Source organism: Neomonachus schauinslandi, chromosome 14 (assembly GCF_002201575.2).
Source record: "Neomonachus schauinslandi chromosome 14, ASM220157v2, whole genome shotgun sequence".
NCBI classification, from domain to species: domain Eukaryota; kingdom Metazoa; phylum Chordata; class Mammalia; order Carnivora; family Phocidae; genus Neomonachus; species Neomonachus schauinslandi.
Window position 1 is genome coordinate 27,112,978 of NC_058416.1, and position 12,845 is coordinate 27,125,822.

Below are 12,845 nucleotides of genomic sequence, written 5' to 3' on the forward strand. Positions count from 1 at the left end.
GAGGTGGGCTCCACCATGAAAAGGGGGGACAGTGTCCCAGAGGTTGACTGAACTGAGTTCTGGAGTCTAGGCTGGTTCTAAGTGGGGAGAGAGGAAGGGAAGCCTGAGCGTGGCATGCGTAGACGAGAGTAGGTGCTAGCTCAGCCGGACAGGGGGGACATGGTGGGAGAAAGTGGCCCCTGGACATTCAAAGGGACTCAAGAGCAGATGCCCTAGGGAGGCAGGATATTGCTGAGGTTGTACTCTCCTGGACCTTTCAGTTCCCACCTGGTGCCTTTTCTCCTTTCCACAGTTAGAAGACGTGGGAGAAATCATCGAGAAAATTCGGATTGGCCATGACAATACGGGCATAAATCCTGGGTGGCACTGCTCCCACGTGGACATCCGCAGGCTCCTCCCAGATAAAGATGTGAGTTCCTGACTCATCTGTCCTGCTATTTCTTTTGCCGCTTTCCAGAAGAGATTCAAGGCTGACTCCTGATAAGAAACTGCAGCCTTAGGGGTGCTTGGGTGGCTCAGTCAGCTAAGCGTCAGACTCCTGATTTCAGCTCAGGTCATGATCTCAGGGTTGTGAGATCGAGCCCCTTGTCAGGCTCCACGCTCAGCAGGGAGTCTGCTTGAGATTCTCCTTCTCCCTCTGCCCTTACCCCTGCTCGCTCATGCTCTCTCTCTCAAATAAATAAAAATAAGTCTTTAAAAAACAAAACAAAAGAAAAAGAACCCGCAGCCTTATTAAGTTGAGGTAAAATCTGAGGACAGTTCACCCAGTTTACTCAAAGTGTAGGAACCAGCTCAGGTCCAAGGCAGAATCTTTTAGAACCTCACATAGGGAGTCAAGGAGGAGGGTCTGGGCCACCCTATCTCTGCTCCCCACCCACAGGACCACACTGCTAGTGAGTGACCAAGCATGCCCTTCCTGCTGCTCAAGGTCAACTCACAGAAAGAAATCCAGTGGAACAACTTGGCAAACATTCTGAAGCCACAGAACTCTAAACATGGAAGGCAGGTCTCAGGAGTGGCTGGGGTTGAGTGATTTGAGAGTAATTTTAAAATACTGAGCCCCTCCTCTTACCCACGGAATCTGAGTCTGTGGGATGGGGTTCTGATATCTATTTTTAAGTGACCCTGGGGGACCCTGCCTTCAAGAGCCAACCCCTGATGCAGTTGTTGAAGTCATTGAGTAAGACTGAATCTGCTGGAATTGGGGCAGAGCCTGGCCTCCGCTGCAGCTTTTGCATTATCTGCGGGGCTCCATGACCCTTGTCCTTGGTCCCCATGAGTGTTGACGTGCTGATGAACCACTGAAGTCGGAAGGGTCCACACAAAGAACTAATTTTCCTCTTGCCTCCTCACCCCAGGGCACAGAGACCTTGACTTTCCCTTGTGATCGATGGCTTGCCACATCAGAGGACGACAAGAAGACCATTCGAGAACTGGTCCCTTATGACATCTTCACTGAGAAATACATGAGAGATGGGTCCTTAAGACAAGTCTACAAGGAAGTAGAGGAACCTCTGGACAGTAAGTGTGGCGCCCTCCTCACAGTCAGCAGCAGCCCCCCACCCCTTGTCGGGTACCTGCCTTGTGCCAGGCCGAGTGTTTGCACCTAGGACGCAGGGGCTGTTATTAACTCCAGTCAATAGAGGGGGCACCTGAGGCCCATAGTGGGGGTCTAACCTGCCCACGTTCACACAGCTGATAAACGGCAGGCTGTCCTTCCCTGGCCTGACAGCGGGACACACCGTACCCACGTGCATGTTCTCCAGTGCCTGGATTCTCCTGGTCCTTGGGGGCCTCCCTCCTCTTCGCTGACTCAGCTACTCCTCTGCAGGGCTCGGTCCTCTCTGCTCCCGCAGGATCCAACTGTCTCTACTATGTTTGAACCAAGAAGCATCCCAGACTCGTGTGTAGCTGGAGCTGTGCACAGGGCTTGGGTGCAGTCTCAGAACATCCAGGGCCATGGCTTTCTTTTCTCTAAGTGTAGTTACCTATGCCCGTTCCTCACGCGGGGTTCTCTGCAGGATCTGCATCAGCCTGACCACACCCTCCGTGCGCTTTTCCCTTTGCTTGTGGACCATTCTCTTCTCTTCTTATTGCTCTGCCTGGGGCTGAGTGCTGTTTTCCTCTCTCATGCCAGGTGGTATTCCTCACACTCTGTCCTCAGCCTTCTCTTCTCCTTTCTTTTTACGTTGCATGTGTGCTTTCCTCCTGGACCATGGGGACAGTCACACCTCTTTTTTGACCAGCAATGCCATTGTCCCATCAATCCTCAGGTTATTCAGTCAGCCCTGAATGAGCTTTAGTTGTGCCAAAAGTCAAATTCACTTGCAAAAAACAGGCTTTCCACCACTGATGATACACGAAAGAATACCATGGATCCCTCCATAGGGGGCAGTCTGCACAGATCAGAGATGCTCTGAGAGCTTGGAGATCCAACTCCCATTTGTTGTGTTGCATCCCTTCTTGGGAAAAAAAGAGAGTAAAATCCAAGATTCCAGGCCCCATATGGAACCAGGGGGGTGTAAACCAGCTATAGCTCTAACATTTTCCTTCATCTCAGTTGCCACTTGCTTAGAGATAAAAACAAGTGTTGCCTCCGTAATATGCCTTCCCCTACCCAAATCCCTTTGCTATTAAGTCCGGGGGGAACATTCCCTTTTCTACTTGGATCCCAGAGGACACCCCAGAAAGCTGTCCCAGCGGCCCACTTGGGCTGTTCTGTATTAATAACATGCCACAAACCCACTCCTGCCTGGCGATGTTTCTAGGGAAACATCTTTCCACTGAGAGCTGTGTGGCTTGGGTGGGACAGGGAGGGAGGAGGATCCAGAAATAGCTGGATTTGTCTGCACCACTGCATTGCTCAGCACCCAGAAGCTGAATCAGTTTTCCATTCCCCAAGGCCTGGAAAGAGCAGTGGGGGGTGAAGGAGGGGGAGAAGGAGGGCCATTCAGCCACAGCCCCTGGTGACACAGCGCCCCACTCTGGGGCAAGGGCTCCTAGAAAAGGTCCTACATCAGTGTGGAGCAGGGCTGAACGTACAGCCAGGAAGTGACTGGGGAGAAAACATGCAAGGGAGGACAGTCCATTGTTGTGTCTAAACTGTGACAAGATTCCTAATGTCACCTCCTGTCAGTATGAGCCAGACAGATCTGGGTAATGTTGACTCTTAAACACCAAAGAGGAGATTTTATTTATTAATGCAACACACGAAAGGCTGACAGATGTTGCACTGAGCTGAGCGAGGCAGGGGTGTAGGGCAGTGTGACTAGTCCTGTTTCCTGGCCTGGGTGCGGACAGGCCCCTGAGAGCAGACTCACAGGGCACCGGGGATTTCGGAAGAGAAGGGGGGGGGGGGGGGGGGGGGGGGGGGGAGAAGGTTTGGAAAGGGGCTTGCAGAGTTCAGGTTTGCAGGTGAGTTTGTGACATCTAGTCAAGGCGGACGTGTCCCCTAGGTGACAGGGCGGTGGATCCAGAGCACAGGAGGGAACTGGGTTGGAGATACAGACTCGGGGAACTCACGGAGTCCACGCCAGGGTGTGCAGGAGGGGAACTGAGGGAAGCGGACAGAACCAGGCATCTGAGGGGCGGGAAGAAGATTAGGAACCCATAAAGCTGCTCCAGAAGGAGCGACCAGAGAGGCAGATGGAGAGCAGGAGAGAAGAGCGCTGTGGAGTCCAAGGGAAAAAGAGGAAAATAATAGGAACCACGCGGTGGGTGTGAACACGTTCCATAACCGTGGGTCTGAGCAACTCACGTCACCTTCCTTTTCTCGATTTAATTAAATGTGGTCTGAGCCCACTTGCAAGGGTTGGGAAGAAAGTCCATCTCAGTCACGACAAGGAGGGAGAATCTCTCTTTCTGGGTTTCATGAGAATCGTGAGCCTCACAGGAGGGGCCTGGCCCTTAGTTCAGGGCGGGTACCACGGACACCTGTGTCCTCCCGCCACATGGTGACAGGGGCTGCTGGCTCTCCACGGACACACAGGCCTCATTTCTCTCGGTGGCCAGAAACATTTCAGCTTCCTCCTGAGACTCACTCTTTGGCCACGAGGCCTCCTTGCTTCAAGTTGCCAGATAACCCCACAGCCATCTCCCTCTAGGGGCTCTGAGTACAGGTCCCTGCCAGCCCAGGGGACTCCCAAGCCCTCGCCCACCTCGCAGGCTGGGGACACGAACCTTCCTCCCGGTCTGGCCGCTCCCGCCCTTCACCTCACAGCCACAATTTCCATCCCTCTCCTTGGGGATCATCCAGCGAAGTCCCCTCTTCTTGGCCTGAAATGCCAAAGCTCTTGGGACAGAAGCATATGGAGAGGAAACAAAGAATTCTTAGCCTTGTAAAAATGCACGGCTCGTCTTTCTGCCTGGGGTGGAGGTTGGAAAAGGAGATACCTTATTCTTCCTTGATGAGCCCACAGCAGCAAAACAAAGACAAGACCGCGTTTGTTTTTATTTTCCTTAATAATTTTTAATAACTGTCACACCAGCATTCACAGAACCCTTGCCACAGGCCACAGCAGGTGAAGGAGAGGGTGGTGGTCACTGGGGGGCAGGTGCTGCATGGCAGGGAGCTGAAGAATAAATAAAAATAAGGACATGGACACTATGTGGAAGCTATACTTTCAAAAAAATACCTGATTTTTTTTCCGAAGACCGTTTAGAAGCAACTGGTGTGGGCCCTGGGCACCCCCAAACAGGAAGGCATATTATTGTCGCATGTCAGGGCAGGTAGATGTAGTGACCACAGCACACATACATGTTGGGCCGTCTCCTGCCTCTCCCCTCCTCCCCCCCCCCCCCCCGAAGCGCAGGCAGCTAGATGGGTGGATGGTTTGAGAGCTGCTGGGAGAAGCCTCCATCCTCCAGGTCTTAGAGGCTACCCGTGTCCAGATCGGGTGGGCAGACATCCCCTGCCCCCCCGCCGGCGAATCCTTGCAGATTTGTAGCAGAATGTGCACAAGTGAACAAATGAAAGGCAGATGCTAATTCCTCCTCGGGGCCCCGGGCCAGAAGCTTAATACCTCCTACAAATCCAGTTCCCTCCATCCTAAAGCAATGCCATTCTTTTCTTCCCTATGTCTGTCCATCTGTCTGTCCGTCGGTCTGACTACCCGCCCAGTTGTGCTGTACTCGGTGCAGATCTTCACAGGAAATGTTCCCGGGGCAGGGACTGACGCCAAGGTCTACATCACCATCTATGGAGATCTGGGGGACACCGGGGAGCGGTACCTTGGCAAGTCAGAGAACCGTACCAACAAGTTCGAGAAAGGAACGGTACGTGGGGCACACAGAGTTTACCCCTTCCCCTCCCCTCCTGGGTCCAGTGGTCTGGGGTCAGCTCCTCTTGGTGCCAGAGGCTGTCCGTGAACCTTGTGCGGTGTCATGCTCCCTCATGTGGGCATTTACCCTTGGCGCTTCCCCCTGCAGAGTGGCTGGTCCCCTCTCTGAGCCTGTGCGTGGGCCCTGGGTCCTGATCTGGGGTGGAGGTAGAGCAGAAGGTGGGGCTTGTCTGAGGCCTGTTTGAACCCCAGGTTGCTGGCTGTCTGGGGGGTCAGGGGAAGTCATCATCAGAAAAGTCAGCTCACTGTGGGCGGGTCACCAGAGTGGCGGGAACTGCCCCATCTCCGGGGCTGGAGGCCTGCTCCTACCATCAGCTCCTGATCTGGTTGACCCTCTCTGGATTTGGTTTCCTCATCTATAAAATGAGGAGCCTGATGTGAATGGGCTAAGCTGTGCTGAGCAGAGTTCTGGGCAGCACCGAGGCCCATGGGAGCCGCGGAGGGATCAGAGGAGCAGGCAAGTACCCCATTGCCCCAGCTGGAGTCCACTTGGACCTGGACTATCTATTGGGGTGCCAAGAAAAGCCTCTATTAGGCAAAGGGCTCTGACATACTGTGGTTTTAGGAAAAGGAAGGCATCTGTCCCAACTTCCTAGCAGCTTGGCTTCCCTCTCCCACTGTGGCTCAGCGGTCTCCGGGGCCCTTTCTGCCTCACCCCCTTCATTCAGCCTCAGCCTCTTTCCCTTCTCTCTGTTCACTGAAATCTGCCAGAATTCCCCACAGGCCAGGCTGTAGCTTCAGGGTGATCAGAGCAAGGTAACCCGATCTGTGGTCTTGCCCATGGCCATGCACACGTGGGGGTTTCCTGCATTGACCAGTGGGTATTTGGCAGGGGTCTCCTTAAGCCCCACCCTCAGCTAGGTGTGAGCCTTGGCACGGAAACATTTGCTACTTGGGAGAAGGAAATTCACTCTGGGGCAAGGATAGCAGCGGCATCTAAGCAGGTCTGCAGCTGGCTGGTGACCCATGAGCAAGGCCATCTGGAAGGAGTCCCAGCCTGGCCTCGAGGTCCCGGGGGAGTCAGGCCCTGGGGCGCCCATTCATTTGTTCCATCATCCAGATAGGAACTATTTAGTTTAGCCTTGGTTTACTGCTTCTGAAGTGGGAATAGCAGTGTGATGGCTACTGAGGCCCCTGGGCTGACAAACAGGACAAGAGATGGAAGAACACTTTGTATCAGGGAGAAATAATTTCACACACACACACACACACACACACACACACACACACACACACACGCGTACGTGAGATGTTGTTTGCTGCACTTACAAGGTAGCTAAGAAGAGGCCTAACCATTTTGGACAAAATGGAATGCAAAGAGGTAAAGTGACTCATGTGGTGTCCCCGACTCTACGCTGGGGACATGATTATCAAGCTCACTCACATATGCTGGGATGTGGCAGTGTCATTCAGGAGTCAGACCTGTGGCCGGGGCCAGACCACCTGAGTTCACATCCTGGCTCTGACACTGACTAGCTGTGTGGTCTTGGGCAAGTTACTTAACATCTCTGTGTCTCAGTTTCTTCCACCATAAGAGAAGTTCACTGAATTAAAACATCTGAACTGCTTAGCTCTTCGTTAGTGCTGAGTGTTGTTGAGGATGGGAGAGCTCACCTTCCCCTGCCTTCAGTGGTGCCTGGGTGGACATGTGGAGAATGCACTGTAAGACAGCAGCGTGCTGACAGATCCATGTTTCTTTGTGGCCAGATCCATGGAGCCAGGCTGTAGGCACAGCAAATATCTGTAGAGCACATTAATGAATGAACTTATAAATGAAAGCCATGCAATCCATTCCCTTCTGGGCTCAGAGTCAGATTTTTTCTCTCTTAGCTATTGTTACATCATAAGGAAAACCTTTGCCCTGTTCTATTACCCATCCCTTTCTCTTCCTTCCCTCCTATCAAGGGAGCTAGAGCTACTTCTGGTTTATTCACGGATGGTTTATGTGACTTTAAGTTCACTGCTGAGCATCTAGCGGCTTCCATTTCTCTGACCATTTCCTCCAAAATACAGAAGTGCCTGTTGCCACCCTCCCCCCATGAGCACCCACCCACCCACTTCCAGCCCAAAGCCAGGTCTTGGAGATTCTCCCTTCTGCACGGCTCCTAGATCAGCCCTGTCAGCTCCTGAGCCCTTCCTTAGCTGACCTGGCTTATTGAACCACCTGGGCTCCCTGCTCTATCCGCGCCCCCACACCGGGGCCTCCTCGTTTCACCTATCCAGAGCTGACAGTCATGCAGCCCGCGGGGGCTCTCCACGATCCCAGATCTGGCCTGAGCCCTTTGCAGGATTCACGACCTTTCGTGTCCCACCCGGCCAATCTGTGTGGAGTGTCCACCACAGAATGCGCAGTGGAGTACCTTGGAAATCTTTCGATGTCAGGATATTCAAGTGTAGATGGAACTGGCTCGTCCTTCGTAACCACCACACACACGACATTCTACACACAATATCGCCAAGCTTACTTAGCCATTCCCCAAGCACTGGACAGCGGGTGGCTCCCAGCTTTCCACTGTAAAAATTATCCTGCAGTAAAAATCCTTGTGCACATAAGAAGGCATCCCCTCAGGACAGAAGCAAAGAAGTGGGATTGCTGGGTCATAGGCTGTGCCTGCTTTTGCCCTAGTGATCTTAGCCACTCGTCAGAGTGCTGTGTCCTGCCCAGTCAGCTGTGCACGGCTCACCTGCAGTCTCCTCCACCCACAGACCGACCTTCCTGGGGGCCAAAAGGCCCAGCCATGCCATCCTTAGCTTCATGCCACCACCTGAAGAGTCTTCCCAGCCCTGCCTCTAGTCCACGGACAGGTGGCTGCTTCTGCACATGGGCCGTAGTTACCCACCTCCTCCTCCCCCTGCCCTGGGCTGGGAGGTCCCCAGGAGGGGCAAAGGCTTCCTCATCGTATTTATGTCTGGGTTCCCAGCACTCTGTAGTGACTCAGCACATCTTCCATCATCTGGAAGAAAATTGCTGTAACTCAGAACCACCAGCCTCTATTCTCCTGCCCTAGGCTCCTGCCGGCCACATTCAGCCTGTGTTTTAACCGCACCTCACCCAAGGCCTAAAACGCTACATGTCACTGAGCAATCCCAAAAGAATCCAAGCACCTGGGAGGGTCACAACCCTTTACTGAAGGGATAATCAGGGACCTAGAGGGCCTTACATCACACCCCACAGAAAACCTACCTGTACCTGCATTTCAGATGGTGTCCCTGAGCTCTCCTCGGCCTGGCCTCCGTCAGAGCCTCTCCCTGCTGTCTCCTCTCCCTGGCCTGGCCCAGTGGCTCCTCTGAAGGCCTCCCAGCTTACCCCTGGGTGTTTCAAGCCCCCTCCCGTTCCTCCCTCCAGCCTCCCACCTGAACTCATGCTGACACTCAACATAACCAAGGACATCCAGGTACCAGGACCAGGCTGAGCGCCCTTGTCTGCCCCATACCCACTCACATTCCATCTTCCGGACATCCACAAGGTGTACCCCGGGAGGAACGGGCCTGCAAAACAGGGCCATTGTGAAAGGGAGGCCGCGGAATACCCAACACTTCTGGTTAGGGACTTGTGCCTGGAGGGCTCCCAGCTAGGAAAGTCTGTTCAGCCCAACAGCTGAGGGGGGTAGAAGGTACCGGACAGTCAGGGTTGCAGTGGGCAGAGGTGGGGCACACCCCCATCCAGTCCCCACATCTGGACTCCCCAGGCGGACACGTTCATTATCGAGGCTGCTGACCTGGGTGTCATCTACAAGATCAAGCTCCGCCACGACAACACCAAGTGGTGTGCAGACTGGTATGTGGAGAAGGTGGAGATCTGGAATGACACCAACGAGGACGAGTTCCTGTTCCTGTGCGGGCGCTGGCTGTCCCTGAAGAAGGAGGACGGGCGGCTCGAGAGGCTCTTCTACGAGAAGGTGCAGGAAAGGCAGTGGCGGTGCGGGGTGGGGGGACTTGGCTCAGCCACGGCTCGCCCCCATCCTCGTGCCTCGTACTCTGGCAGAAGGTGCCAGAGCTGTAGTGGGTGGGGCGGGGCTCTTCCGGGCAGGAGTACACTGGGGACCGGAGCAGCAACTGCAGTAGCCCCGCTGACTTCTGGGAGATCGCCCTGAGCTCCAAGATGGCCGACGTGGACATCGCCGCAGTGACGGGGCCCATGGTGGGCTACGCGCAGGAGGGCCCGGGTAAGCCAGGCAGGGAGCTCAGAGGAGGAGGGGCAGGCGCCCGGACATGTGTTTAAGCAATTCTCGGACAGGCCGTGCGTTTGCCCCACCATCATCTGCCTTCTACCTAATGCTTTATAATTCACACAGACCGCCTATTTCCATCCCCACAACAACCTGCAAGGGCAGCCGTCAGCCCTGTTGCAGAAGGGGGAACAAAGGCTAAGAGAAGTTAGGGGAATGATGCCCTTAATCCACTGACCCACCACCAGGAGGGCATCATGGTATACTCTACCCTCGCCCAGACTCACAGGATATAGATTCAGCCCCGAGTGCCTGGGACAGTTCTCATCAGACAGAAATCAACAGCAACGGTGAGGATCCCCTTGCATGTCAGTAGAGCATCACATGGAAGACTTCAGCCACGCAGACTTAAGGCACAGTGTGTGATGTGGTGAGGAAGGGGGAAAAGTCCTAAGATGGCTTTATGGGATTTAAGTTCCATTTCTGGTTCTCACAAGAATATATGTAGCCTTCGACAGGTCACTCTTTTGGCCTCAATTCTTCCCTCCTCCATAAAACAATATTGTAATGCCCCGACAAGCTCATTTTTCCAACCAGATTTTTGAGATAAAGCAGTTCTGTGTTTGTTTATCTGACATTTAAGGTCACCGCCTATCTGTTCAGCTGTCTTAAGTATAGAGCATGACAACCACTCTATTCCCCTCCAGGAGACCACGTTGCGGGGGGGATGTCTCTGGGGCTGGGCAGAGAGAGTCAATCATTTTATATTCTACCTTTTCACTCTGTGAATAAATGACAGGACCCACAAGAAAGTGCTTCTCCTGAACTAAGCACTATGATCAACTGTGAAAGGCCAAGGAAGCCTCCTGTAAAGATGAAATAAGGCTGTGGGCAGCTGCAGAATTACAATGCTGGTAATTCCAGCCAGGAAGGGCTAGTTTGGAAACTTTCAGAGAGATACAAATTGCACAACCTATAACCATATTACCTATAATCTATACCAGAGCATTGTCTCCCAAGATATTGAGAAAGATGATCCCAGAAAAGGGTTTCCAGTTTGTATCAGTAACTGTAAGTGACTGAGACAAGATAGCGGCTTAAACAAATGAGGGATTTTTCTTTTCTCTCACATAAAAGTTCAAAGGTAGGCAACTGGGACTGATACAGCAGGTTCCAGTGAAGTCAGGGACTTCCATCCTAAAGGTTGTCCATGGTTCCTAGATGACTGCTGGAGCTCCAGCCATCGCATCCACATTCCAAGCAGAATGAATGGAAGGGTAAGGGGCAAAAGGGTGCTCCTCCCAGCTGAGTCAGAAATGTCCCCGGAAACCCACCCAACAATATCTGCTTACATTTTATGAAGCACCCCTAGCTGCAAGAAGAATGGATATTTGCTGGGCAATTAGAACTCTGCACTGCACTACCCGAGCAAGGTTTTATACTGATTAATCTGGTCTGTTTTAGAAATGGATGCCTTCTAGAGCTTTCATTTACCATGTTATACATATAATACTATTTTATTTTTCTTCCCCAAATTCCTACTTTCCGTGAGACCTTGTTTTTTCCAACCTTATTTTTGCTGACTACAGAAAGGCTATTGGTCTTGCTCTACTTCACATGGGAGTGCTAGGTGCAACTGAGATCATTGGTCAGCAGGGCTTTTAGAAGTGGCAAGGATGCTCTTTTAGGATGATCTTCACTTGGGTGATAACGATCTCTCATTCCCTGGAGAGTAGATGCTCACCATAGATCATTCACCAGTCTGGGAAGTTCTGTTTCACTTTGTCCCAGAGGCAGGGAGCTGAGATCTGTGCTCTCCAAAAGTCATTTCCAAGTCTATGAGCCTACCCGTGTCCACTTGGCCCCATAATCTCTTGCAGTGATTCCCTACCATGTGTCGGTCACCACCGGGAAGCACAAGGATGCGGCCACCAACAGCCGGGCCTTCATCTTACTCATTGGGGAGGATGATGAGCGCAGTAACCGCATCTGGCTGGACTTCCCCCGGGGGAAGAAGGGCTTCAGCTGTGGCTCCGTGGAGGAGTTCTATGTTGCAGGCTTGGATGTGGGCATCATCAAGAAAATAGAGGTGCTGGCCCCCAGGTCCTGGGATGGTGCCCACCCTCAGGGAAGGAAGGAGCTGACCAGGACATACCAGGTGGAGGTGTAGAGGGCAGGCAGAGTAACTGACTTGGAACCCCACCTCAGACCAGGTCATGAGGGAAGGTCCCCTGGCCTCTGCCATCAACTAGGTGACCTTGAATGAGCCACTGCCCTGCCAGGTCTCCGTTTTCCACCCACCTAATGGGGATGCCTGGTGTGTTAGTTTTCTGTTGCTATGTAACAAATTACCACAAACTTAGCGTAAGATCACATAGATATATTATTTCCCAGTTTCCCGGGTCAGGAGTCCAGATGTAAGTTAGCTGGGTCCTCTTCCCAAGGTCTCACTGGGCTGAAATCAAGTTGCTGCTAGGGCTGTGGTCTCCTCTGAGGCTGGGGGTCCTCTTCCGAGTTCACTGGTCTTTGGCAGAATCCATTTCCTTGCAGTTGTAAGACTGGGGCCGCCAATTCCCAGAGGCTGCAGGCCTCCCCTGTCATGTGACCTTCTCCACAACATGGCTGTTTTGTCGAGGCCAATAAGACATGATCTCTTCTGCTTCAAATCTCTCTGACTTCTCCCATCTCTGACATCTGGACCCTCTCTTAAAGGGCTTGCCTGATTAGGTGAGGCCTACCCAGAATAATCTTTTGATGAACTCAAAATCATCTGATTAGAGACGTCTATTTCATCTGCAAAACCTCCTCACCTCCATGGGAGGGACCTGGGTCATGGTGCGCAGAGCATATTAGGAGGAAGCACTGAGGAAGGAGGGTGCAGAACAGGGAAGAGGAGGCTGAGTGGCGAGGGCTTCCTTCCCAGTTTTACCCAGACCCTCACGGCCCTGGTGTGTCCCCTCCCAGCTGGGCCACGATGGGGCCTCCCCCGAGAGCTGCTGGCTGGTGGAGGAGCTCTGTCTGGCTGTGCCTACCCAGGGTACCAAGTACACGTTGCGCTGCAACTGCTGGCTTGCCAAGGACCGAGGCGACGGTGTCACCTCCCGCGTCTTCGACCTCCTGGATGCCATGGTGGTGAATATTGGGAAGAAGGTATAGAGAGGGGCCCGGGTGTGCATATGTCATGGCAAGGGCCGTGCAGGGTGTGGGGGGAGAGCAGAAGTGAGGGAAGCAGGCGACTCATCACTGGGCCACTGGCAGGGGCTGCAGCCTGGTATACCAGCCAGACACCCTTTGCTAAGAGCCAAGAGACTCGAGTCTCTTTGGGTCTGCTGCTATG

The 12,845-nt window shown here is 53.2% G+C and overlaps 1 protein-coding gene across 2 annotated transcripts in view; it reads left to right on the forward strand.

Annotated features, from left to right (window-relative positions):
- The window catches only part of LOXHD1 (lipoxygenase homology PLAT domains 1), a 148,982-nt gene that overhangs the window by 107,604 nt on the left and 28,533 nt on the right, over nucleotides 1–12,845 (forward strand). Inside the window, exons 27-33 of one of the 2 annotated variants that reach the window (XM_044921168.1) lie at nucleotides 293–409; nucleotides 1,359–1,521; nucleotides 5,120–5,274; nucleotides 9,029–9,238; nucleotides 9,370–9,505; nucleotides 11,389–11,597; nucleotides 12,473–12,658. In XM_044921168.1, the coding sequence (XP_044777103.1) occupies nucleotides 293–409; nucleotides 1,359–1,521; nucleotides 5,120–5,274; nucleotides 9,029–9,238; nucleotides 9,370–9,505; nucleotides 11,389–11,597; nucleotides 12,473–12,658 (1,176 nt within the window). The remainder of the gene's footprint in view (nucleotides 1–292; nucleotides 410–1,358; nucleotides 1,522–5,119; nucleotides 5,275–9,028; nucleotides 9,239–9,369; nucleotides 9,506–11,388; nucleotides 11,598–12,472; nucleotides 12,659–12,845) is intronic. The other variant, XM_021686337.2, reaches the window with a different exon arrangement.